This window comes from Eleutherodactylus coqui, chromosome 1 (assembly GCF_035609145.1).
Source record: "Eleutherodactylus coqui strain aEleCoq1 chromosome 1, aEleCoq1.hap1, whole genome shotgun sequence".
Classification (NCBI taxonomy): domain Eukaryota; kingdom Metazoa; phylum Chordata; class Amphibia; order Anura; family Eleutherodactylidae; genus Eleutherodactylus; species Eleutherodactylus coqui.
The window spans coordinates 439387766-439413814 of NC_089837.1; the positions used below are offsets into that span (position 1 = coordinate 439387766).

At 46.5% G+C, this 26049-nt stretch overlaps 2 protein-coding genes across 3 annotated transcripts in view; one reads left to right on the plus strand and one right to left on the minus strand.

Moving 5' to 3' along the window:
* The window catches only part of MRPS31 (mitochondrial ribosomal protein S31), a 62875-nt gene extending 40745 nt beyond the window's left edge, over nt 1-22130 (minus strand). Inside the window, exons 1-4 of the mRNA XM_066582376.1 lie at nt 21973-22130; nt 19666-19989; nt 13642-13800; nt 8213-8314 (exon numbers count right to left, since the gene is read on the minus strand). Coding sequence (XP_066438473.1) covers nt 8213-8314; nt 13642-13800; nt 19666-19989; nt 21973-22037 — 650 coding nt within the window. The 5' untranslated portion in view covers nt 22038-22130. The remainder of the gene's footprint in view (nt 1-8212; nt 8315-13641; nt 13801-19665; nt 19990-21972) is intronic.
* Nucleotides 1-26049, plus strand: part of LOC136581758 (mitochondrial ornithine transporter 1-like) — a 53332-nt gene that overhangs the window by 1418 nt on the left and 25865 nt on the right. Inside the window, exon 1 of one of the 2 annotated variants that reach the window (XM_066582390.1) lies at nt 21979-22181. The exons of the other annotated variant lie outside the window; for it this stretch is intronic. The gene's annotated coding sequence lies outside the window, so the exon portion shown is untranslated. Of the gene's footprint in view, nt 1-21978; nt 22182-26049 lie in introns of those variants that run through there. 2 annotated transcript variants of the gene reach the window in all.

The window sequence follows — 26049 nt, forward strand, 5'->3', positions numbered from 1 at the left end:
ATCGGCCACACTTTCCCGCCCGGCCGATATGTGCTGCTTTAGATGAATTCAGTATTCTTGTGGCATAAAAGCGCTCGGCCAAGATAGCACACAGGAGCGCATTTCAGACGGCCGCTTTTACGTCGGTGAGGAAAGATAGTTCAGGAACTATCTTCCTGTTCGGAATACGGCGGTGGCTCCATAGACTCCTATAGAGCTGTCAGAGAAGAGAGGTGGGAGAGAATTTAGCAGCATGTCTGCTAAACTTTCACCCCCTTCCCTCGTTCTCTCCACCCCTTGCCAGCTGTTTCAATGGGAGGGGTCCCTGTCCCATTGCTAGCAGCCAACAAGGGGTGGGAGCTTAGCACACTAGCTCCCGCCCCATCCCACTCCCTTTAGACCTAAACTGTCTCCCCACGCCAAGCGGCCATCCGGGCTTGGCGAATATGCGCTGGACCTGGGCTGTCTGAACAGGCGCACAAACGGTAGATTTGCGTGCCCATTCACAAGATTCACAGCCAACCGAAAATCATAGAATGGTAGAGTTGGAAAAGACCTCGAGGGTCATCAGGTCCAACCCCCTGTTCAGTGCAGGATTCAAATAGCTACACTCATGTGAAAGAGCCGTAAATCTGTATCATGCAAAGAAGCTGCAATATTTCAACACGATCCAGAAATGCAGCATCTCTGGGCCAAAGCTCATTTACAGTGGGCTGAGGCATAATGGCAAACTGTTCTGAGGTCAGATGAATCAAAAGGGGAAATTCCATTGAGAAACCATGGAGGCAGTGCCCTGCGAGCTAAAAAGGAGAAGCACCATCCAGCTTGTTATCAGCGCACGGTTCAACTGGCTGCATCTCCGATGGTATGGGGCTGCATTTATGCCTATGGCATTGTATAAGCTATCTATAGAGGTTTTAGAACAACATAAAGCTCCCATCCAGGCATCGTCTCTCTCAGGGAAGGCCTTGCATATTTCAGCAAGACCATGCTAAACCACATACTGCATCCATCAGCATGGCTTCCCAGAAGAAGAGTCCGGGTGCTGAACTGACCGCCTGCAGTCCAAACTTTTCACCAATAGAGAACATTTAGCGCATTATGAAATGAAACGTCCAGCAAGGACGACCCAGGACTGCTGAGCAGCTATAATCAGATAAGAATGGCGCAAAATTCCTCTCCCAAAACTCCAGCAATTGGGCTCCTCACTTCCCAGAAGTTTATAGACTGTTGTAGAAAGAAGAGGATGCAACTCAAGGGTAGATATCACCACGGCCCAATTTTTTTTTTTTTTTTTTTTTTTTTTAGACGTGTTCCTGCCAATTTCTAAAGTTTTTTTTTTTTAATGAAATGAAAAAAAAAGTTTCTTTAAACTTCTGATCAGTTTATGTTCTCCTGTGAATTAAACATGGTTATAGGAGATTTCCAAATCTTCGCATTGTTTTTTTTTTCATTTACATTTTAAACAGCATTCCAACTTCTTCGGAATTGGAACTGTATATTCTCAAAGATCTGGTGCCCCTGGAATGGACAATATGTATGTGCTTGTGTGAATATCAGTAAACACTCTTTAGTATACCCTCACAGGGAATCTGCAGATCATCAATGTGTCTTGGCTGTCAATGTGGTTTTTACAGGCAAAAACAGGTCTAAAAAAAAGTTTTTCCATTTGTAAAAAGTGTGCAGCAAATAACTGCATTGCAACGGTTATTCTTTACGCCCGTTTAAACACAACGATTGTGGTTTGAACGAATGAACGACGACTTTTGCTTTCAAATGCTGAGCGTTTACACGTAAAGATAATCGTGTGAAATCCTCGTCATTTCCCTCGTAAGCTATGTAAACACTGTATATGTTGTTTGCTTAAGTGGTTCTGTGTTCATGCGAAGAATCTCTGGACAAGAGGTTTTTAATTAGTGCGAAGAAAAACCATTGTCTTCTGCTGCACGAGTCATTGTGTTTAGCTGGGCAATAAAAAAAAAAAAAAAATTTAAAAAAAATAAAAATAAATAAATCACCCCTCCCCTCAAGTCATGTGAAAGACTGAACAACTGATGTTTACACCCAAGGACAAGAGAGCAGACGAATATTTTTATGCAGGTTGAAAATCAGCGATAAACGACAAGTGAACAACTGGTGTACAATAGCCATGCTTTTACACGTCACGATTATCGCTCACTTTAGCCAGTTTGAAGGAATTTTAAGCGATAATCGTTGCGTGTAAATGGGCCTATAGTCCAATGCATGCGATTTGCTGCATGGTTTTTGACAATGCAGGATGCTACCGCACTGTGTAAATATAAATACAAATACATTATCCTAGCAAAAGTAATTGGACATCCAACAAAAATCAAAAGTAAGATTTATTTCCATGTGTTAATACTTAGTGGGGCTTCCTTTTCTTTTTTACTAACATCTGATACACTTCAGCTAGTTTTTCCTTCTACTTCAACTGCAAATGTCTGGCAAGTTCTCTCAAAGAAGATGAACGCTGTTCATATTTCCTGACCCGACGTTCCAGTTCATCCCAATGATGTTCAGTAGGGTTCAGGCTGGGACTCTGTGCAGCCATCCAATCGTGGAGCATTCATATCCTCAAACCAAAATAAAACAGTGTTGGATTTGTGACAAGGCACGTTGTTTTGTTGGAAGTATGGCTGACCATTCCTAGAGTATTGCCACATTGTCGGCAGCACACTATTGTCTAGAATGTCATCTCTGTGCTCACAGTTCTTGTCACTACAACCAATGGACGGAGACCATGCCCCGTAAAACATCCCCAGACCGTATCAGAGCCTCCGCCGTACTTAACTACTGGCACAACACAGACAGGTGGTGTTTCCAGGCGTCCTCCACACCCAGGTACCTTCACCTGATTTGAAGATGGTGGGGTGCGATTCTTCCCTCTATAGAATGTCCTTCCATTTATTAACTGCCCAATAGCTACGTCCTTGCGTCATTGTAGAAGGGCCGATGCTTGTGCTTCATGATGGACGGCTTGTGTGCAGCGGCATAACCTGTATATCCAATAGCATGCAGTTCCCATCACAAACTGCAGCTAACACCTCCAAGAGTATCATATGTAGTAAGGTTTAGGACGTGCGATGTGCTAATAAGACATGATCCATCCATTAATAAGCACGTCCAAATACTTCTGATAGGATAGTAGACACCATTAGGTAGCAACTCACTCCACATTGTGCCCAAGGCTGCTAGAAGCCCTTGGATAGGGAGCACTAAAGTTTCCATACTCATTGAGCAGACTGCTAGAAAACGCCTCAAATTAAGCGCTCAACATGCTGCCACGTGGCACAAAGTACCTTACTGATCCATACACTTATATTCAGTGCTCTGCAAAGCAAAAACGGCAGCCTTCTCAAGCATCCCTCCTGGCCACGCATCAGCACAGCAGTGACACTGGAACGGGGCAAAACATCTCAATGCGCCTAACCCCCAGTAAGATCCTCACATTGTATTGGGGTGCAATCCCAGGCAGATGGGCACCTCCGAGCACTGCTCCCCTGCTCCTCAGCAGTCCGAGGGTCAGTCAACTCGCTGCTCTGCACATATGGGTTTCGGCAGTGCCACACTTCTTCCTTCAGTGCCCGCTTCCATGCACGGTTTTACTCCTGTTAGTGGGGAGGCAAGGCTGAAATCAATTTTACAATTCTGGCAAAAATGAGAATTGTGTGGCATTGAAACGGTGAAATAGCGGAATTCGTTTAGTCCCCCAACCCTTCTGTCTTCTAGTTCTGCAATAGCCCAATTGCACTAGCTGCTTTCGGATGTTCAATAACGTCTAAAGTTACAAAACTAATGCATGTTAACTATTGCACTTAACCCCCAGGCAAGTCTAGTGCCAACTTAATGTACGCCACCGAACAGTTCAGTAAGTGAGCAGAATCTGAATATTTCATCCCGGGTTGTATCTGGATAGAAGAGCCACCTGTAAAGTGGAAGATTATGAGCTAGTATCACACAGACCAAGCCAAAACTGCTCTAATGGATCAGCCAGATGAGACGTGTCCTCCCAAATAGTCAGCCAAAGCACTCAGCCTGGCACCTGGGGAACTCATCAGCTGTGCCCTGTACCGGTGCCAACAATACAGTTCACCTGCAGTGCACTCCGCGCTCCTGTGCCACCAGCACAATGTGCACTTAAAGGGATCAGTGATCTGTGCCGTCCCCACAGCTGTCATCACTGCCAGGATAATACGCCACAAATCACCGACATTAAATTGTCACCTCCGAGGTCAAATCAGCCTACAGACTGCAAACGTAATGGGATACAATGTGACTCTGCAGCCAACATTGCTGCATAAATGGTTGTACTGCATATACAAAACATTTCATTTATAGCAAGTAAGGTATGTCTGGTTTTAGGCTCTCGTAATCCTACACTTATGATACAAATGGACGCTCTGCAGTCAGGTTTGCGTAGCTCTGGCCCATAATAAAACACTACAATACAGAATATACAGACATGGCAACAAGTCATAGGATAGCAGTATTACATTGATATCTCAGGTGACGGCTTGGGAATGTCCACACCTGTGTAAGCGGTGAGGCGGTATCTTGTGAGGGAGGTTAAACACTGGCCAGCGTGCACATGGCGAGGGGACGTGAATTAGAAACATTACTGCCCACAGGTGACAGAGCAGTAACTGCCCATGGGTGCTTAATGGGCATGATTGGCGGCATCTGGCTGGAATTACCCGTGCAAACAGACAAAAGACTCCAGCAGAAATCACATGCAGGAGGCCACACACGTATATACCACAGATCATAGTAACTGAGTATACAAATGTTCATCCAGTTCAGCCTGTTTGCACCCCCCCCCCCCCTTGTTGATCCAGAGGAAGGCAAAAAAAAAAACCCAATGAGGCAGGCGCCATTGAAATGATAAGTGTAGCGTTCTTTACCTTTCATGGGAGATTGGAGCAGAAGACCCACCAGATGCCTCTTAACACCATGACACGGAGCCTGGCTACTGGGCTCTTGAGGCTGCTAACTGGACCCTAAAGGGCTGGTAGCATGTGGCATGGTCCAATGAATCACGGTATCAATTGTTTCAGGCGGATGGTAGGGTTAGTGTGTGGCGCAGACCCCATGGAGCCCGATTGTCAACAAGGCACTGTGCAGGCTGGTGGTGACTCCATACTGATGTGGGGTGTGCTCTCATGGCATGGGTTGGGTGGACTTGTGCACCTAAACACGTCATTGACTTGTGCCCACTAAGTTTCATTATGCTTGTTGACCATTCGCAGCCCTTCATAGACTTCATGTAGCCCCCACAATGTTGTGATATTTCAACAAGCCCAAGTTGTCCACCGAATGGTGTTGCCTGTACGTTCGCTCAACATGAGATCAAATCGAGCATTTATGGGATGTTGTAGAGATGTCCATATGTACCCAAGATCATGCCCCTACAAAGACTGCGGAGCTGCGGGTGGCTATCCAGATGGCATGGCTCACCATCCTTCCAGATGTCTTCCATCTAGTAACTGGTTCAGTGATAGAAAGCAGAAGGTGCTTATTAATGGCACATACTCTGATTGGGTCTCTGTTACTAGTGGAGTACCACAGGGGGCAGTATCGGGCCCCATTCTCTAGAATAGATCTATTAAAAGGAAAGCTCACCTCAAGCTAGCATTTCCAACTAATCCAATCAGATCCTGTGGAATTAGCAGATAAACTAACTGTACATGTTCTTCCTGCCCAGTGACTCCAATCCCAAAATATCCACTTTTCTGCACAGTATGCTAATTGCTTTTAAACTATCCAGTGGGAAGTTCAACTGCAGAACTTATCTGCCTCCCCCATGTGTGAAAACACGTCCATTATGCCGATGATAGACGTCTCCAGCCCAGGGAGCTAGGGACACCGTGAGTTCTAGAGACTGTGCCGCACTTCCAGATGCACCACATCCAGTCTCTCTGGACCACGCGGCATTAACCAAGGGGTAAACTGGTCAGTTTCTTTGATCCTGGCGATTACATCAGGACTCTGGCTATCAGCCACAGCCGCTCTTAGGCCGGCTGTCCACGGTCGATGCGGTATCCCGCGGCGAAGCACCGCCGCGGGAGCCGCCGAATCTCTGCCAGTCAGCCCTATCTATGCTGCGAATTGCCCGCTGCGAGCAGAGAATTGCAATAATTCTCCGCTCGTGGACAGGTGGCGGCACTTTGCATAGCAGTGCTATGGGAAGCGTCGGCCGGCGTGATTCAACGTCTGTTTACCGCCGGCGAATACACGGCCGTGGATAGGGAGCCTTACACTATTGGTGGCGTTATGTCCATGTGATCACAGCCCTGTCCAAATACAGTAATATGCGCAACGGTACGCTCACCTGCTCCATAGTGAACAGTGGAGTGTGTGCGAAGGGGTTGCCAAGATAGAAAGTTATAGCCTACCCACAAAATAAGGGAGAACATTCTGATCGTGAGGGTCTGACCGCTTGCACCATACCTATCCCACGAACGGGGGTTCCGAAGATCCTTGCATAAATGGAGCGGCGCTCGGCAATCTACGGCACTCCCATTCAAATAAATGCAGTGGTGGTGCACACGTGAAGTCATGACTCCATTCATCTTTAAGACGCCCATTCTCGAGATTGTCGAGGCTCCCACCTATCAGAATGTTATCCCCTATAACTGTCTATCGTGGCAGAACCCCATTATGCATTGAATGCCTATTCTATGTTTTCTCATTGGGGATCGGACTTCCAGGACAATACAGATAAGCACAAAGAGTGACAATTCCCTTTATTCTGCTGATCTGCGAGGGATCCCTTCAGAAAGATCTTCCTATAAGACGATCGCTGTGAAGTCTATAATCTCAGATCTCCACTGATTTCTAAGCTAAACACACACAGTCAGATATGGTAGCAGAGGTTTTACGGAGGGGGAATTCAATTCATTTTTATGCAAATTTTGTCACTTCGTTTCCCGCTGTGAAATATACAAAAGCCAACCTCGCTCTCCGCTGCAACGCTCTGTTGTTAAGCCTGCTGCAATAAGCACGGGGCTTATAAAAAGCGTTGCCGCTTATCGTTCCAACAGAACCCCTTTGTTTATCCAGACAGAAAAGTTTTGCAGTGACTTAAATATTAGCCTTGAGTATTATTGTGCCACATTCGCAATTATTTACTTTTCTAACTAGTGTGAACACAGTAAACTCTGTCTCTATCTAGCGGCGAACGCTACAGAACGGACCCAAGGACAAGGCGGACTGTGTCTTATAATTAGCTGCAACAGGTTAGAACTGAAACAACCCAAAAATTATACCATACCCACCGCTGAGAATTCTGTCTCCTCCATTTAACGTGAGTAAATAATTACCTTCAGTATGCTCGGTCTTAAGACGCTGCCAAGCAGGTTCTGTGCCGGTACGGGCGCTACGTGACTGCCACCAACAGGTCATGTTCAGCGTTGCAAATTCATATACACTGGTTACATTCATAACTACTACAGACGGGCATGAGCGTATCCCTGACGCTGTACTATAAATACAGAACTGCCCTCTAAGTGTAATTTAAAGGGGTATTCCCATTTTGACTTTTATGGTTTATCCACAACTCCCACTGTGAAAGTAACCCCCATACACTTCTATGGGAGTTACAGAAACAACGTGACTTAATCAAAAAATGTTTGGGGCTGAAACCGTGCCTAGCCGCGGCAGCCAGTGACTGCGTGATCTTGCCAATAACGTCGGCACCTGGTTTTGTCAAATTCCTGCAAAGGACTACTCTAGGTGCTGGCCACAATCAGCGTTACTCCATAGGGGAACTAATGCGTCATGTGATAGCACCCTAACTGGACAGATCGATATCCCTGAAGTTTAAAGACTTCCGCTCCGACCTCTGTGTATTTGCGACGCTGTCAGCAGGCACGAAATGAGCTGATTGGTGGGGTCCAAAAGGACAGACCCCATCCGAGCAACTATTGATGGTCATCAATAGTATTTTCTCAGAAAACCCCTTTAAATTGGTTGGGGATTATATGCTTATTGGGTTTTTGAGCAGTATATAATTGCTGGGTGTATGCACCATACAACTCTATAGGAAGTAGGGGAGCGCTCTCAGTGCAGAACTGGGGTCCCTCAGCCACGTAACATCTGCTACTCTGCGGATATGTGATAAATGTGGTGAATGAGAAAGATCTGAAACGTGTTCCTAGAAGCCGCTGAAAGTTCCAGGATTGTGAAAACTAGAGGACAATAATGGGTTACTTACATTTTGGTGGCGTCTTTCATAAGCTGTTGCTCCGCATACGACACCGACTTGGAGGCCATTTGCGGCAATTGTTTTTTAACTTTCATTCCAGTGATCACTTTACTGCAAGATAAAGAATAGATGAGACGGTAAGCGAAGGTTAGGATCACGGTAACCGATTTACATGCAGTGCAATATTACAGTTGAGCTAAATGCTAGAAATGGCATAGAAACAACAAGCACCCAGTATCCTCACCGGTCCATCCCTCGCCAATCCAGCACCACGTTCTGGAGATCCACATCAAGGTACGTTTACTTGGCTAGAGCGGTTATGCGCAAAAAAAAACAAACACATGGGCTGCGGTACATTGCAGTCCTGGGGGCCATTGTAAGGCCTGTGACAACCTCACAGGGGCGTCATTGGACTTACACAGCAAGCCCCTCCCTCTTTATAGCCACTTAGGCGTAGAGTTAAGCATTGCTCGCTTCACTCAAGTGGTTTAACAGCCGGGATCAGAGTTAACTCCGCACCTGGCTGTTGTCGACAGGGGGCAGCTGTGAATTACGGGAACAGCTTCTGAGACCACATCAGCCACACATCATAACATTTTATCCTCTACTACTTGGGGAGAATATCTTTCTGCTTTTACAAATACTAGGTCAATGGGAGTGGGGTGGACAAGATGGGCAAATAGTAATACTGCGTTATCCCGATAATAAGCCCTACTCCGAAAACAAGCCATTCTGACTACGATTGGTTCATCGAGCGCTGGCTCCAATTGGTTGAGCGTGGTGCTCGAGAGCCAATCAGAGCAATCTCTGGCTGAAGGCGGGGTTTTCAACCCTGTTATCAGCAAGTGACGTTTCCTTCGGCGCTGAGAACTGCAAGCAAGCCTGCCCAGAGTTCCGGAGATCATAAGAGGGACCTGGACGGTGCCTACTAGGTGAGCATAAGACACTCCCCGAATATAAGACCCTGTGCCTCTTTTGAGGGGAAAATTCATACAAGACAGGGTCTTATTTTCAGGGAAACACGGTGGGTCACTACTGATACAATATTCTTCAATTTTTTGCTACTAGATTTGGTTGCTAGAAGCAGCCCCATAATATAAATGACCACCCCAATGTGTATGCAGCCCCTGCCCCAAGTAAGGCTGGCTGATTTACCAGTAGGGTATTCTATAGGGTGATTTGCTTGCTAGGAAACCCAAAGATTCCTCAACAACATAATTGTTTTATGGTGTCCTATGAAAATTGATATGGACAAGGATGAAACCTCTTAATGAAGTGACCTGCATCTATGACGTCAAGATACAGCCGCCAAACAGGCACTTGACTCAGTGTACCGCAAGCATGTAATCCGTTGAACAGCATGTGTGTATTGATAGTTAATACTGGCAAATGGGTTCGTTTAACCCTTTCACGTCACACAATGTACAAATACATACATGTGGAAGTTGCTTCCAATGGACTTGGAGAAAAGTATATAATATTGTTTATGGTTGACACCCTCAAAGACACATATATACATAAACTAGCTGATATACCCGGCTTCGCCCGAGTTAATTTGGTACTGGTGTTTATCTGATGTTCACACGGAAAATTTTATGAAGTCGTCGTTACTTTAGAGATACTGAGGAAAAACATATGTTCACCATTTTGCATAGTTCTCTGCGTTACCCAGAAAACACCACGTGGAGGTAACCATGCGACGTTTCCTTTATATAAAATGACATCAGGAAGTGAGAGAATTAGATTGTGTACATAAAATTTGGACAATTCTTTTGCGCATAGAATTGAATAATCGAGTTGGGACCCATTAGCTTTTCCTATTTATGACAATCAATGCTCGTGCCAAATTTCAGGTTTCTATGACATTGAGAAGTGAGAGATTTAGATTATGTATGTTAAATTTCGATGCCAATTCTTTTGCGCTAGAATTGAATAATCAAGTTGGGACCCAATTACTTTTCCTATTTTGGAGATAATCTATGCTTCTGCCAAATTTCATGTTTCTACAACATCGGGAAGTTGGAGAACTTTTGGCGAGTCAGTGAGGGCTTTCAGCTTTATATATATAGATGTCATTGGGGGTATTAGGGTGCGGTGGACGTGAGGTGAAATGGTGTATATTTACAGCATTGGATGGTGCAGGCTCAGGAGCTGAACCCACACTATCCACAGCAGCAGACGGCCTCTTGCTGCAACAGCAGGGGCAGGTAAGAACATCGATTCCCACTGTTAACTTCTTACATGCTGCAATCAATGTTGATTGTGGAACGTACAATCGTTAGGGTCAACAACATGGATCAGGACTAGAGATGAGCAAGCGTACTCGCTAAGGCAAACTACTCGAGCGAGTAGTGCCTTATGCTAGTACCTGCCCGCTTGTCTCAAAAGAGTCGGGTGCCGGCAAGGGGCAACAAGGAACGATGGGGGGAGAGCGCTCTCAATGTTGATTGTGGAATGTACAAGACTCAGAGAGGGAGGGTGCTCCCTCTGTGATGTCATCGGCCCTCTACCATGTATTCACGAAGCCCCAATGGGTTACCATGGCTACTGGACACCAGTCAATGGAGTCCAGCTCTGCCATGGACTGCGATTGGTATAAACAGCAATAATAAACCTTTTAAATACTTCTGAAACATTATGTCACACCAAGAAGCCAAGGAGTTCCTAAAACATGGTCGCAACTATAAAGGTGGATCTGACATGTATAGTATATGTAAATACTTGCAAGACGGAGGCGTTTAAAAATGACAATGATCCTTCTACTAATTGTGATGTGGAACACAGTTTATATTACGGAATGCACAGAATGCAATCTCATATGTCGGATGTACAAGGAAACCTCTCAGCATTTCAATGACGTGAATAATATAACTGATGGAAATATTTCTGGGGCACCGAAGCACTTTGTGAATCTACATAACTGTAGTTTGGCCTCAATTAGATATTACGGATTGAAAGGGGTTATTAAACAGCAAGAGGAGGCGATATACAGAAACCGCTCCTGCGGCGTGAAGCCTTTTGGATAATAAACTAATGACTAGTTATCCTTTAGGGCTAAACCACAAAACAGATTTTTTTATGCGTTTTATTAAATTAGTAAGATGTTAATTAGACATGCTTATTGGAGGTCACACATCGTAGGCAAGTGATGTCATCGGATCATGTGATTTCTACTACAGTTTTACATGCTTTTAAGATGTTCACTTCTCATTTGTATTCATGCGTTAATGCTAGAAATGTAGGAAGTACAATGAGTTACACCAGCTGTTTTTATGGAGTAATTTAATTAAGAAGATGCTTTTAATGAAGATTTTGGAATTTTAGTTAATTTTATTATATTCTACATTGTATTGTATTAGCAAGATGGCACTTAACTCCTAAATGATTTCTAGATTTGCCTCAGCATACAAGTGTTTGCAAAATATAACTTATATCGTTCTTCTCCATCTACCGATTTGTGTTGGCATACAAAGCACTACAATGACCAATACAAGAACCACACGCAGAGAATGTTTCACCTACACTCAGTGCAAAGTAAAGTACTACTTGGGAGAAAGCGATTGAAATATAGCACATAGAAAAAGCTACTTAATCCTGAAAACTGTTGCAAGCGATCTGATGCATCATTAACAAGTGCAGACCGTAACCCTTCCCATAAAACGAGGAGGAGACATTTCAGTAGAACGTATTCATAGTGGTGGAGCAACACTGACCTCAAGTGGTGGAAACAAGAACTTTTCATTTTGTAGTCAAACACAATCGTTAGGGTCAATAACATGGATCAGGACTAGAGATGAGCGAGCGTACTTGCTAAGGCAAACTACTCGAGCAAGTAGTGCCTTTTGCGTGTACCTGCCCGGTCCGCTCAAAAGATTCGGGTGCCGGAGAGGAACGAGAGAGCTCTCTCACTATGTCCCCCCCGCAATTGACTGCTCTCCCCTGCCGGCACCGGAATCTTTTGAGATGAGCGGGCAGGTACTCACATAAGGCACTACTCGCTCGAGTAGTTTGCCTTAGCAAGTACGCTCGCTCATCTCTAATCAGGACTACTTCATACATTTAGCGTGTTACAGGGACATTTACTATTCATGACAGGTCACCAATAGCTGATTGGTGAAGGTCCACGGCTTGGGATCCCCACCTATCAGCTGATCCTCTGGCCACTGTGTAGCAATGCCGGATGTCCGTATTGGTGGTCAGAGCCAGAAGCGAAATCAATCAGAGCAATGCTGTCCTTCACACTTCCAGCTGACCACAATGAGGAGCCAGAAGTGTACTGGAAGGCATCACTCCCATCAATGGTGCTGTTTGAGGATTTGTTTTTTCAAAAGTGGGCTGTAATTTTATTTGGCACCATTACAAGAAAACTAATTCAGACCCTAGCACTTGCTGGCAGGAGTCAACCAGGTCACAAAGCCGGCACATACAGAGTACGTAGCAAGCTTAGCTCCTGAATCTACACCATAGTTCTCATCCCCAGTGACGGGGCGATACCTCTATTGGCTAACCAGAAAAATTATATATGCCAGCTTTCATGGCTGCTAGGCCTCGTCATCAGGCTGGTGGTGCATTAACCTGATGAAGAGGCCTGGCAGCGTTGATCGCTCGTCTATATACTTTCTGTTAAGCCAATTAAAGTATCGCCTCTTTAATACTTTTGTCTTTTTTATACAAGAGTAATGAACAGACTTTCGTGGCTCACACGGTACGGCACTACTCTGGCTCTACAGCTTCAGTGAAAAGGTTTTCTCCAAAACTCCATTTGGAAATGCTTGACCGTAGAACATACAAATCTTCAGGAAGACTGTAAAAATATGGCAATATGTCTACTACTTTACTGCACGGTCTCCGGATATTCTGGTGCTGACCCCACCTCAGATTCTACACATATAAAAACTAAAGCTTACTTTTAGGGTAAACCAGGGTCACAGCATGCAATCTCCCTCCTTAATTGGTTGCTTCTTGTTCAGTGGGACTAACAGAAACAGTTGAGCGCTTGCGCTCAACTATTTTCATCACCCTATTGAAAAAAATGGAATAGCACAGGTCCGACCACCCCTCCATCCATCTGACATCACTGTGGGTGGGTGCACAGAGCCCGTAGTGACAGGAGCGGGGTACACAAGACCCACAGTCAGGATTGGTGGGGGACTCTGAAGTAAGATCTCTCTGAATAGACTTTTATCACCTATTTTGTGGATAAGTTTTGAATCTTGGTACATCCCCAAAATACAGTTTCTCCTGGCCCCCATGTTACACGCACAGAGGCCCAAAATGCCGACACACGGGGGAGCCATTAGCTATTGCCACCGATACTTACCACTTTGTCACTTCCCCAACACAGTACCATTCATATCTTGGAACCTGTGTATAACATTCCCTAACAAAGTGCACTACATAAAAATCAGCATATGCAAAGAAATCCATAAATTCCTCACCTGATATTATCGGCTCCTTTCCTTCTGACTTCCTCAGCCATTTGCTTGTGCAAACGCAACTGCTGAAGAAGTTCAGACTCCACTTGTCTCTGTTGGGTTGGGTAGGTTGATGCCACTACAGATGCTGCGTCGGCTAGTTCTTTGCTCACCGGCTTCTCCCTACAAGAGATTAGTGTATCATCATAAACATCAGAAAGATAGCCGTATATTCCTAAATAAGCTGAAAAATACTAAAATTATGAAGATGTTAATGCTGGGATGACAAAGGGTGATAATTAGAGATGAGCGAGCACGCTCGGTAAGGTGAGTTACTCGAGCGAGCCTCGCTGATCTCGAGTAACTGCCTTCTCCTCTGAGTGTGCTGGGCGGGCAAGATATCTCCCCTCCGCTCTCCCCCGCTGCCCCTCCCCCCCGAGCACGCTTGGAGGAGAAGGCAGTTACTCGAGATGAGCGAGGCTTTACGCTTTACTGAGCATGCTCGTTCATCTCTAGTGATAGTGAAACACTATCTTCATGATAGAAATACACCAGGTATACTAGCCCTTATGTCATATCTGTAGCACAGAACACAAATGCCCCCTAGCGGAGGGTCGTCCAAGTTGGCTCTAAAGGGTTTTTTTCAACTAATGACATTTAGCCACAAGATAGGGGGTAAATGTCTGATCGCTGGGGGTCTGACCACTTGGAGCCGCGCCAATCTCAAGATCAGTGCACCCTGAATGCTGCATGTGAATGAAATAATGCATGATCATCGTTCTATTCCCTTCTATGTGAATGAAGGGAGACTGATACACTTGCATACAACACCCTCTGTCCCATAAAAATGAATGTAGCGGTGGTTATGTATGTGCACCACCTCTCCATTCACACGAGGCAATTGGGGTGCGCTGATCTTGATATTGCTGGTGATGCCAGCGGTTAGACCCCCAGCTATCACACATTTATCCGCTATACTGTGGATAAATATTATTGGGAAAAAACCCTTCACCCCCTTCCTATTGAAGCCCATTTTTGTTTTCTCGTTTTTTTTTCCTCCCCACTTTCATAAAAATTTAAATCTCTTATTTTTCTGATGAGACGGAAACACAAGGGCTTGTTTTTATTGGGACGAGTTGTATCCTTCAATGGTAATAATAATAATAATCAACTTTATTTGTATAGCGCCAACATATTCCGCAGCGCTTACATAGACAGGGGAGATACAGAAAGACAAAAGTACAAAAATTACAGAACCACGGTTACATAGTAATCAATTGATGGAAACAATAGGGGTGCGGGTCCTGCTCCAACGGGCTTACATACTACAAGTAATGGGGGAATACAGAAGGTAAAGGGGCTGGCAGTGTGCACAGTGTGGCGAGGTGGAGAGTGAGGGATGCTATACACATAGACAATGGTCAGACATTTAGCCGTGTGACGGCAGAAACGGTGTGACTGCAGGAGCAGTTTATGATGGCTAGCAGGGATTGCAGTCAGTAGGTCAGGGAGCATGTTATCAGGCAGCGTACAGAGGGGTTTGTTTAGGGAATGCGGTATGCCTCCCTGAAGAGGTGCGTTTTTAGAGCACGCCTGAAGTTCTGCGAGTCCTGGATTGCTCGGGTAGCCTTTGGTAGTGCGTTCCAGAGGACCGGTGCTGCTCTGGAGAAGTCTTGGAGATGGGAATGAGAAGCTCGAATTAAAAGGGCGCTCAGTTTGGTTTCATTAGCAGAGCGGAGAGCCCGGGCTGGTTGATGGATTGAGATGAGGGAGGCGATATAGGGGGGCACTGCACTCTGGAGGGCTTTATGGATGAAGGTGGCGAGTTTAAATTGAATTCTGTATTTAACGGGCAGGCAGTGCAGTGACTGGCACAGGACAAAGGCATCCGAGCGGCTGTACAGGAAGATGAGCCTGGCTGCCGCATTCAGGATGGATTGGAGAGGGTAGAGTCTGGTGCAGGGGAGGCCGATCAGCAACGAGTTGCAATAATCGAGCCGGGAGTGGATGAGGGCAACAATAAGCGTTTTTAGCGTGTCCACAGTGAGAAAAGAGCGGATTCTTGCGATGTTCTTGAGGTGCAGCTGACATGTTCGGGCCAGAGATTGGATGTAGGGGGTAAAAGAGAAATCAGAGTCAAATATGACCCCAAGGCAGCGGGCGTGTTGTCTAGGAGTTATGGTGGCGCCACACACTGAGATGGAGATGTCAGGATGAGGTCCGTTAGTGGAGGGTGGAAATACCAGTAAGTCAGTTTTAGAGAGGTTTAGTTTTAGGTAGAGAGAGGACATGGTGTTAGAGACAGCGGACAGACAGTCGGTGATGTTTTGGAGGAAGGGTGCAGAGATGTCACGGGCAGAGGTATATAGCTGGGTGTCATCAGCGTACAGGAGGTATTGGAGGCCAAAACTCCTGATGGTTTGTCCAATAGGGGCTGTGTAGATAGAGAAGAGAAGGGGGCCAAGGACCGAGCCCTGGGGGACCCCAACAGCAAGGGGAAGAGGAGGGGAGGTAGAGCCAGCAAAGGAGACACTGAAAGAGCAGTCAGATAGGTAGGAAGAGAACCAGGAGAGGGCAGTATTCTTTAGGCCAATGGAGCGTAGCAAACTGAGGAGGAGTTTGTGGTCAACAGTGTCAAATGCTGCAGAAAGGTCGAGGAGGATCAGTAGGGAGTAATCGCCCCCCGATTTGGCTGTCAGTAGGTCATTGGATACCCTAGTAAGGGCAGTTTCTGTCGAGTGTTGAGGTCGGAAGCCAGAGGGGGTCTAGGAGAGAGTGCTCTGATAGGTAGCTTACAAGGCGGGAGTAAACCAGGCGTTCTAGTAGTTGGTATGGTACCATTCATCATGCCAAATAATGGACTCGAGAACTTTTAAAAGATTCTAAGACGAGAGGAGAAAAAAAGCAATTGCACCACTCTTGGTAGGGTTTGCCTTTACGACGGTCATTGTGCAGTAAAAAAATTTTTTTTTCGGGTTGTATTAGGACTAGTTTTTTCACAGTGGCCTGTATTTTGTATTAACAGTTTTGGCGTACATAGAACTTTTCTTTTATTGCTTTTTATTCAATATTCTCAAGGATATGGGGTGACACAATTCTAGCAGTAAAAAAAATAAAAAAATAAAAAAATCAGGCTGTAGAAACCTCAAAAGAGGAAAATTACTGAAAAAGTTCCCTATTAAAATGTAACTTTTATTAAAGAGATACTAGAATATTGGGCAAGTCTGAGAAGACGAACATGTCAGAAAGACATAATTCACCTGTGTTACAGGGAGAGCAAATACACATCATACTTAAACGAATTAAAAATATCTAGACAAATCAGGGTTAGATCTGCGCACTTAAGAGGTCCAAGCATAATACGGGGGAGTGAGATATGATAGTCCACCCAAGTATCAGTCGCCCCTATAAATGCAGGACCACCACTGACACAAGTGAGGGAGACACAGTCACTAAACTGCTCACAAACGGTCTTTAAAAATATCAGATCCCCATGAGCAAAATCAGACCCTAGAAAAGTTATTGCTTATGTGTAAAGCTCAAAACAGGATGAGATCAGGAAGGGGGCATTCGGACCCTAGAATGCCGATCGGGGGCATTTAAATGCTTCTGACAGAATTGAAGGGTTAACAGACATGATCGGCGTGAACACTGATCGCAGCTGTTGTGGGAGGGTGTCAGCTGACAAAGATGGCTAACCACCATCATGTATGTGGTGGCCTCGCTTCCCAAGCCCATACATATACAGACTCCTAAACGTGTTCCGTCAGGAAGGGGTTAAGGCTGAATCACGCTTTTACTGATTTGCTGCAGTTTTTCTGTAGCTGAAAAAAATCTGCAGCGACTCCGCACCAAAATCCACATTATTTGCTGCAGATTTTGTCAAGGATCTACAGCAGATTTCACTACTTCAAATCCAATTGCAGGGTGAAGTCAGCAGCAGATTCACACCAAAGAGTGCAGATATAATAGTGCTATATAGTGCGCTGGGTATGAAGTCACCCTAAGGCGAGGCGGGTTCGCCACTGCTTTTTGGATGAGCTTATGGAGGAGATTTTCAAATTCTTGTCCGCACGCCGCAGAAATATTCAGCACTCAAATCAGGGTGGAATTGCAGATTTTCATTGCAGCCTTCAATAGAGAGGCCGAAATTCGCAGCGAATCCACAACAGTAGCTGTGGACATGGAGGGCAGATTTCCACAGCAGGTTTTCTGCAAGGAAATACAGAATTAATCTAAAATACTCAACAAATTTGCAACGAATTTTACCTACGAAAATCCACAGCAAATCCGTCCGTGTGAACACTGCATGATGATTTTTATTTGTATAGCGCCAACTTATTTTGCAGAGCTTTCGAGCCATATGGGGAACAGAAACAATACGGAAATTACAAGAGTTACATGTGGTATTCACTTATTTGGAAACAGGGGGTGGAGAGGACACTGAAGGTACAGGGGCAGGCGGTGGAGCAAGGGGGAGCACAGCAATGCGACGATAACATGCGATATACAGTTTTTAGGACACAAACGGGGTGGGGGTAGTGCAGGAGGTGCGGGGCAGGAAGTGTACGATAGGCAAAAGTGGAAAGCCATATGGAGGGGCAGGAGGCATATTGTGGGGGTGGGGGACCAGATCAGGAGGTTTGGTATGCTTCTATGAAGAGGTGCGTTTTTAAGGCGCGTCTGAAGTTCCATACTTCAGGGATTGTCCGGATGTTTTGTGGTAGAGCGTTCCAGAGGATGGGTGCTGCTCTAGAGAGGTCCTAGAGGCGACCATGTGAGGTCCGTATTAGAGGGGTGTTTAGTAGGAGTGCGTTAGCAGAGCGGAGCGTGCGTGATGGGTGATGTATGGACAGGAGAGAAGCGATGTACGGTGGCGTGGCGCCGTGAAGAGCTTTGTAGGTGAGGTTGATGAATTTGAATTGTGTAGTGTATGGACAGCCAGTCCAGCGACTGGATAGTTAGATGAGTCTAGCTGCTGCATTTAGTATAGAGTGGAGAGTCTGATGCGGGGAAGGCCAATGAGCAGCGAGTTGCAGTAGTCGAGTTGGGAATGGATAACGGTGGCATTGAGTGTCTTTAGCGTGTCTGTGATAAGAAATGGACAGATTTTAGCAATATTTCTGAGGTGCAAGTGGCATGTTCGGACCAGGGATTGGATGTTGGGGGTGAAGGAGAGGTCAGAATTTAGTGTGACCCCAAGGCAGCAGGCGTGCTGTTTGGGGGGTTATGGTGGTGCCAGATACTGATATGGAGATGTTGGGGGAAGGTTCGGTTGGTTGAGAGTGGAAAGACAAGGTGGTCGGTTTTTGAGAGGTTAAGTTAGAGAAAAATGGAGGACATAGAAATAGAGACAGCGGACAGACAATCGGTGATGTTTTGGAGGAAGGGTGCAGAGATGTTGCGGGAAGAAGAGGTGTATAACTGGGTGTCGTCAGCGTGGAGATGGTATTCGAGGCCCAATTTGGGGCTGTGTAGATAGAGAAGAGAAGGGGACCAAGGACTGAGCCCTGGGGGACCCTTACAGCGGGGGGAAGCAGAGAGGAGATAGAGCCAGCAAAGGAGATGCTGAAAGAGCAGGCAAAAGGGGTAGGAGGAGAACCAGGAGAGAGTGGTGTCCTTTTAGGCCGATAGTGAGGAGGTCATGGTCGACAGTGTCAACGCAGCAGAGAGGTCAAGGAGGATTAGTAGGGAGTAGTCGCCTCTCGATTTGGCCATCATCAGGTCGTTTGATACTTTTGTGAGGGCAGTTTCGGTTTAGTGTAGGGGGCAGAAACCAGACTGGAGGGGGTTGAGGAGAGAAAGCATGCGAGTAGGGAATAAACCAGGCGTTAAAATAGTTTGCAGATAGGTCGGTAGTTGGCAGCTTTGGTCGGGTTAAGGGTCGCTTGTTTTGGGGTTTTTTTAGCAGAGGGGATATGATGGAGCATTTGAATGAGGAGGGGAAAATACCAAAGGACAGGAAGAGGTAGAAGATGGTGGTGAGGTGAGTAATGACAGCCTAATTCTATCAAAGAACCACTATTATCACCATGACAAATATCTTACTCGTCCGGGTGACCTTCTTTTGCCGCCATCTGGAACATTCTGCTGGCGCTTTCCATGTCTCCAATCTTTTGACCTTGTTGTTTGGTCTTCTTGTCCTTCATCACCTGGAACACCTTCTTTGAGCTCACTTCAACTTTCATGCTACTAAGCAAAGTAACCAAGTTGTCATGATTTGGTGTTTTGGGTGCCTCGTCCACGTCCGGTGGCGATATCTTCTCCTCAGCTTTACCAGATGGATTTCCTGCACCATTATTTTCAGGGGGAGATTTCTCTGAGCAGATTACAGCACTGACGGAGAGCCGTCTGCAGACCAGATCAGCGTATCTAGAGGAACAACATGTCAACAGCTGCAGTAAATGGAATCGGTCACCGGCTTAGAGTGTCATGTAGGAAGCATTAAGTTTCGAGAGTAAAAGAGACACTCTGCGGTCTCATTCTCCTTATCAATGCGGTTCCAGCAATCAGATTACTACCAGAGAGCAATTACTTATGCTGTAAATAGGAGACTACTTCTTATCGTGGGACAATCCCTTTAATGTCTATTCATAACGGTAAAAAATATTTGGCCAGGGATAATCACAGCAGGAGAAGGGAGAATGCAGCCAGGGAGAGGCACAGCAGGGCCGGCATGATATACTCCGGCGGTGGCTAAAGAACCTGTGAGGGCGAAGACACGGAACAAAAAAGGACAGCCAATCAAAAACAGGGGGCGTCAACACCGTCAAACTCTTTGCATCTTGGCTCCACCTATACTTCTGGTGGTGTCAAGATACACTAATACCTGTCCGGGCTTTTACTATTGATGCGCTTTCCTCAGGATAGGTAATTAAGAGTTCATAAAATAGGGAGACATCACATAGCTAGAAAATATCCAAGACCAGGACTTTCAAGTACTTCACTGCCCCCTAATTCCCCAGACTTGCACCCAATTGAGCATCTATGGAACCACCTCGATCAGCGTGTTCGCTCTGTGGATCTGTGGGATGCACTGCAGTCAGCATGGCTCCAGCTAGCTGAGACCACTGGTATTAGTGTATCTTGACGCCACCAGGAACTCTTGGTGGAGTCAAGATTGACACTGTGGCAACGCCCCCTGTACCTGATTGGCTCCACAGGTGCTTAGGCTGCAGGTTCTGGAAGGGCAGTAGAGATGTTAAGAAAAGCAATACAGCGTCCTCAGGTGCAGAAGAAGGCATACAGCGGGGCCATCTGTAGCAAGGGCTTTCCCGGCGCTGATCCTGAAGCTACAACTTCCGTAATGTTGCCAGTGCACAGAGGTTTTTAAAGCGCTGAGACACTGAGAGCCAGCAGACGAGCAGAGGACGGAGCACACACCGGCGCTAAGCACACGAGTGACTGCATCACAACTCAAGGGAGGCTACTGTGGTGGGGGACTGGCACAGGGAGCCAACAACGCACACTCTCGACAGGGACCCAGGTGAAAGGGGGTGCATAACGTACTGAGCCTCACTGACCCTCTAAGACCTTACAATCTTACGCCAATCGGAAGCTAGGGGTGTGAGAGGGGCGTTCCTCCTGTCACATCGCTAGCTTTCAGTGGTGTCAAGATACACTAATACCGAGACCACCTACCTGCACCTTATTGCGTCACTCCCACCCGTCTAGCTGCTGTCCATGCGGCACACGGCGGTTACTCTGGATATTAGTTGGTGGTCATAACAATGTGAGTCGGCTGTGTATTGTCTCTGGTAAGGACGGCCGCACAGACCAATAATAAAGTCCTGGAAATCCCTTTAACGTGGGGATACAGACTGACCCCCATCATTATTTATACCGGACTATAGATTGGCTGACTGTAGTGCTTTCAGAAAACTATGGGGGAGCCATAGCAAATCTCATGTAGGTGCCCACAGCAACCAATCAGATGCCGCCTCTCAAATGCCAAAGGTTCTTTGGAAAAGAAAGAAGCGACCTGATTGGCTGTCTAACTCTCCTAGCTGCTACTTTGATACACGTGCCATTAGGTGACGCCGATACCGAGAGACCTTTCACACGGGACGGAATATTGCACAACAGCGTTCCGGAATATGCCTCCTGCCGGATATTCAGCCCAAATCCACAGCTAATATGCAGATTTCAGAACGACATTGAAAATAGCAAAATCCTGCCGGCAAATCTGCAGTTAGCGGTGTGGATTTTGGTGCAGAATATTCCGTCCTGTGTGACGGGTCAGGATGTAACACCCAGCAAGAGGCTGCCTGCTGGAGGAGCCGCACACCGGATGTCCATGCAGTGTCAGGAGTCGCAGCGGCTACAGAGGGCCGACATCACCACAGGGACACTTACCTGCACGTCAGCCGCCGCCCAGAGGTGCAGCTCCCGTATAGTGACAGCACAGCCCGGCCATACATCTCCTGCCTGCACTGCTGACACAACGTGACCTGGGGGAAGCGCTGAGCAAGGACACTGGCGTCCTGTACGCACTATCACCGCTCCGGCCGGAAACAGGAGCCCCGCGCGAGCGTTCCGTCTGGAGGAGGTGCTGCAGCCTGCATGTCAGTAAAACCAAGGAAGGCTACACTCAATGCCGCCCTTACAGACGGCACACTAATGTCTTTTTATATATATATATATTATATATAAAACATTGTAGCAGGAGCTAATATTACAGTCTGCAGCGCTGTTTGTCCCATTAAAAAATCAGTATGTGGGGGCAACAGAGGGGGTTCATTTAATTGTAGGACTACAAAGGGGGCTGATTATTACTGTGTAGCAACAAATGGGTTAATTATTTGTGTGGTGCCATAAATTAGGCTAAGTATTTACTATGTGGGGCAACTAAGGGGGCTAATTATTAGGACTCGTTCAGGCAAATGCTGAGTGCAGTAAAGGTGCGTGAAAAGATCGCAGCTATACTGCCCTAAAGACCGTGCGAACGGGGAATATCCAGCTATTTGACGTAGCCCGTTCACGTGGTGCGTGTTATCCAGCTCCCATAGGAGTCTATGGAAAGCACGCACCAGAGGTAGGTCAGGTCCTGTCTTTTGGCGCACTACGGACCCTAGATGCGACCTTGCAGTCACATGTCCTATCTTAGATTGCGTTCTAAAAATTCCTTCATCTGAACAGTTTTATAGGAAACCATTGGTTCTAATAGAAGCGCTATTTTCACATGCTTATAATGTGCGAAAACAGCGCTGGTGTGAACGAGGCCTTACTGTGTAGAGAAGAATTGGGGGGAGCAGCAGGAAGGGGAGTTGGAGCGCAGAGCTGAGTAGCAGTAGAAAAGAAAAGGAAAAACTGCAATCCGAGGAGACGGACTGGGGCTTTATTGAGACGGGCATATATATGCAGATAATTACCCGTGTAAATACGCCGGGTCATCTGAACCCAACGCATTCATTCAGATGGCCAGCATATTTACCCGGGTAATTATCTGCATATATACGCCCATGTGAATAAAGCCTTAGGCCGCCTTCACATCTGGGTTGGAGCTGCCGACTGGAGGTTCCATCGCAGATCCGGCACAACATACCAGAAGAAATAGTGCTGCATGCAGAGTTTCGTCTTTCAGTAAAATGCCGGGCAGCTGAGCGGGAACCAAACAGACCCCATTATAGTCAATGGCGTCCATAAGGCGCTATCACAAGATGGACCTCTTCATCCTGGCAATTCCCCTTACCTGTTCCCCGAACGGAGCAGAAAACCAGAATCCATGCTGCAGATGTGAAAGCTGCCTTAAATGTATGTGTTATCTGTTGAAGTGTAATGAGGTATGTATTATGAGGTTCTGCAGCAGCTGAGTCATCCATCATTAGGTTGTGCAGAGCTTTGTAGCATGAGGTTTTCTGGCACCTGCTGTCTATAATATGGTGTTATGCCGCTGCTGAGTTGTGTAATAATGAAGTTATCTCATGAATAAAAAACAACTACTTTCTGGAACTGAAGCTCTGTTGATCTTATGTGGGCAGCCATCAGAACACCCCCTATGACTCTCCAGGGCCTATCTCAACTGTCTTCCTCCACCAACTTGCATACAAAGTAGTCCCTTCCACATGGTCAGCCTCAGCGATCGAGCGGCACCAGTGTGTGATGTTCTGGGCAATGTCCTGCTGGGTAACTGGTGGTCTCTTTCAGCAGGATAATGTGTCCTCCAGCCTGCAAGAACTATTCGTGGATGAATTGAAGAACATGACAAAGAGATCAAGGTGGTGACTTGTCCTCCAAATTCTCCAGAACTCAGTGTGATTGACCATATGTGGAATGTGCTGGAAAAAATGAGCCCAATCCATGGAGGCCAAACTCCATAACATGGAGGACTTATAGGATCTACTGGTAGCGTTTTGGTACCAGATACCACAGGTAACCTTCAGAGGTCTTGTGGTGGAGTCCATGCACCAACCGTTCAATTGGCTGTTTTCATAGCATGAGTGGGGTCTACACAATATTAGCCTGGTAGCTTTAAAGGAGTTTTCCAGGGAGAATACTATTGATGACCTATCCTCAGGTCTGTCGCTCACGACCCCGACCAATCAGTTGATTCTGTGTCAGCTGACAGTGCCGCAATTACACAGAGGTCAGAGCAAAAGTCTCTATTCCGCCCTCTGTGAAGTGGCTGGCGCTTATAACTGCAAGTGCAGCTCACATTGAAATCTATAGGAGCTGTGCCTGCAGTTACAAGCATCGGCCATTTCACAGAGGTTGGAGCAGAGACTTCTGCTCTGACCTCTGTGTAATTGCGGCACTGTCAGATGGCCCACAATCAACTGATTGGTTGGGGTCCCGAGCGACAGACCTAGCCAATCAACTATGGATGACCTATCACACACACACACTTCCCCTCACTTCCCCTCACTTGATTGCCAGTCACACTCTGCAGGTCTCCACTGTGATTGGTCTTCTCTCCTACTTTGAATCCAATGCATCAGATCACACAGGAGGCATAAAAGCGCCCGGCCGACAAATACGAGGGGCTGCTGATAAGCCTTTGGCTTTATCCAGAAAGAAAAGAGAGAGGAAGATGAAACTTTATTCCATATACTCTCCACTGATGTCAACACGCTTCTTACATTGGTATTCCAAGTTCTGTAAGCCTTGTAGAAAGAAGGATTTCGGTTGTGCCTCAAACCAGTCATCCGTAGCAGCTATGGCATCAGAAATGGTGTGAAATTTGGTCCCCTTGAGGTGTTTCTTCAGGTTTGGAAACAGATGATAGTCGGAGGGAGCTAGATCTGGTGAATAAGGTGGGTGGTCAACCAGCTGGAAGCCTAGCTCCACCAGTTTTGCCGTGGTCGCTTGTGCAGTGTGAGCGGAGGCGTTGTCTTGCAGGAACAGGATTCCTTTGGACAGCTTGACGCGCCTTTTGGCCTTCAGAGCTGCCTTCAATTAGCCCAAAAGTTCAATGTAATACCTTGCATTGATGGTGGAACCATTTTGAAGGTAGTCCACTAGCAGCATGCCCTCCTTATCCCAGAACACAGACGCAACCACCTTATCAGTGGCTGATTTTTGCCCCCTGAACTTCTTTGGGCGAGGAGAACCACTGTGCCTCCACTCTTGACTGCTCCTTGGTTTCAGGGTCATACAAATAAACCCAGGTCTCATCCATAGTGACCAGTCGATCCAGGAAGTTCTTATCAGTCCGGAAATGCTGACAAATGGACCGGGAAGTTTTCACTCGCATGCTTTTCTGATCTGTTGTCAAACATTTGGGGACCCACTGTGCAGATAGCTTCTTCATGTTCAAATGTTCATGGATAATGACACAAACACGTTCACGAGAAATCCCCATGATGTCTGCTATTCCTTTAGCTGAAATTGGCCGATTCTCCAGTATGAGGTTGTGCACAGCATTGACGATCTCTGGAACAACCACCTCTCTCGGTCGTCCAGGACGTTCCTCATCATTGGTGCTGAAGTTGCCCGTTTTAAATTTGCCAACCCAGTTCTTAAAGGGGTTGTCCCGCGAAAGCAAGTGGGGTTCAGCACTTCTGTATGGCCATATTAATGCACTTTGTAATGTACATCGTGCATTAATTATGAGCCATACAGAAGTTATTCACTTACCTGCTCCGTTGCTAGCGTCCCCGTCGCCATGGAGCCGTCTAATTTCAGTGTCTAATCGCCCGATTAGACGCGCTTGCGCAGTCCGGTCTTCTCCCTTCTGAATGGGGCCGCTCGTGCCGGAGAGCTGCTCCTCGTAGCTCCGCCCCGTCACGTGTGCCGATTCCAGCCAATCAGGAGGCTGGAATCGGCAATGGAACGCACAGAGCCCACGGTGCACCATGGGAGAAGACCTGCGGTCCACCGTGGGTGAAGATCCCGGCGGCCATCTTCGCAAGGTAAGTAAGAAGTCACCGGAGCGCGGGGATTCGGGTAAGTACTATCTGTTTGTTTTTTTTAAACCCCTGCGTCGGGTTTGTC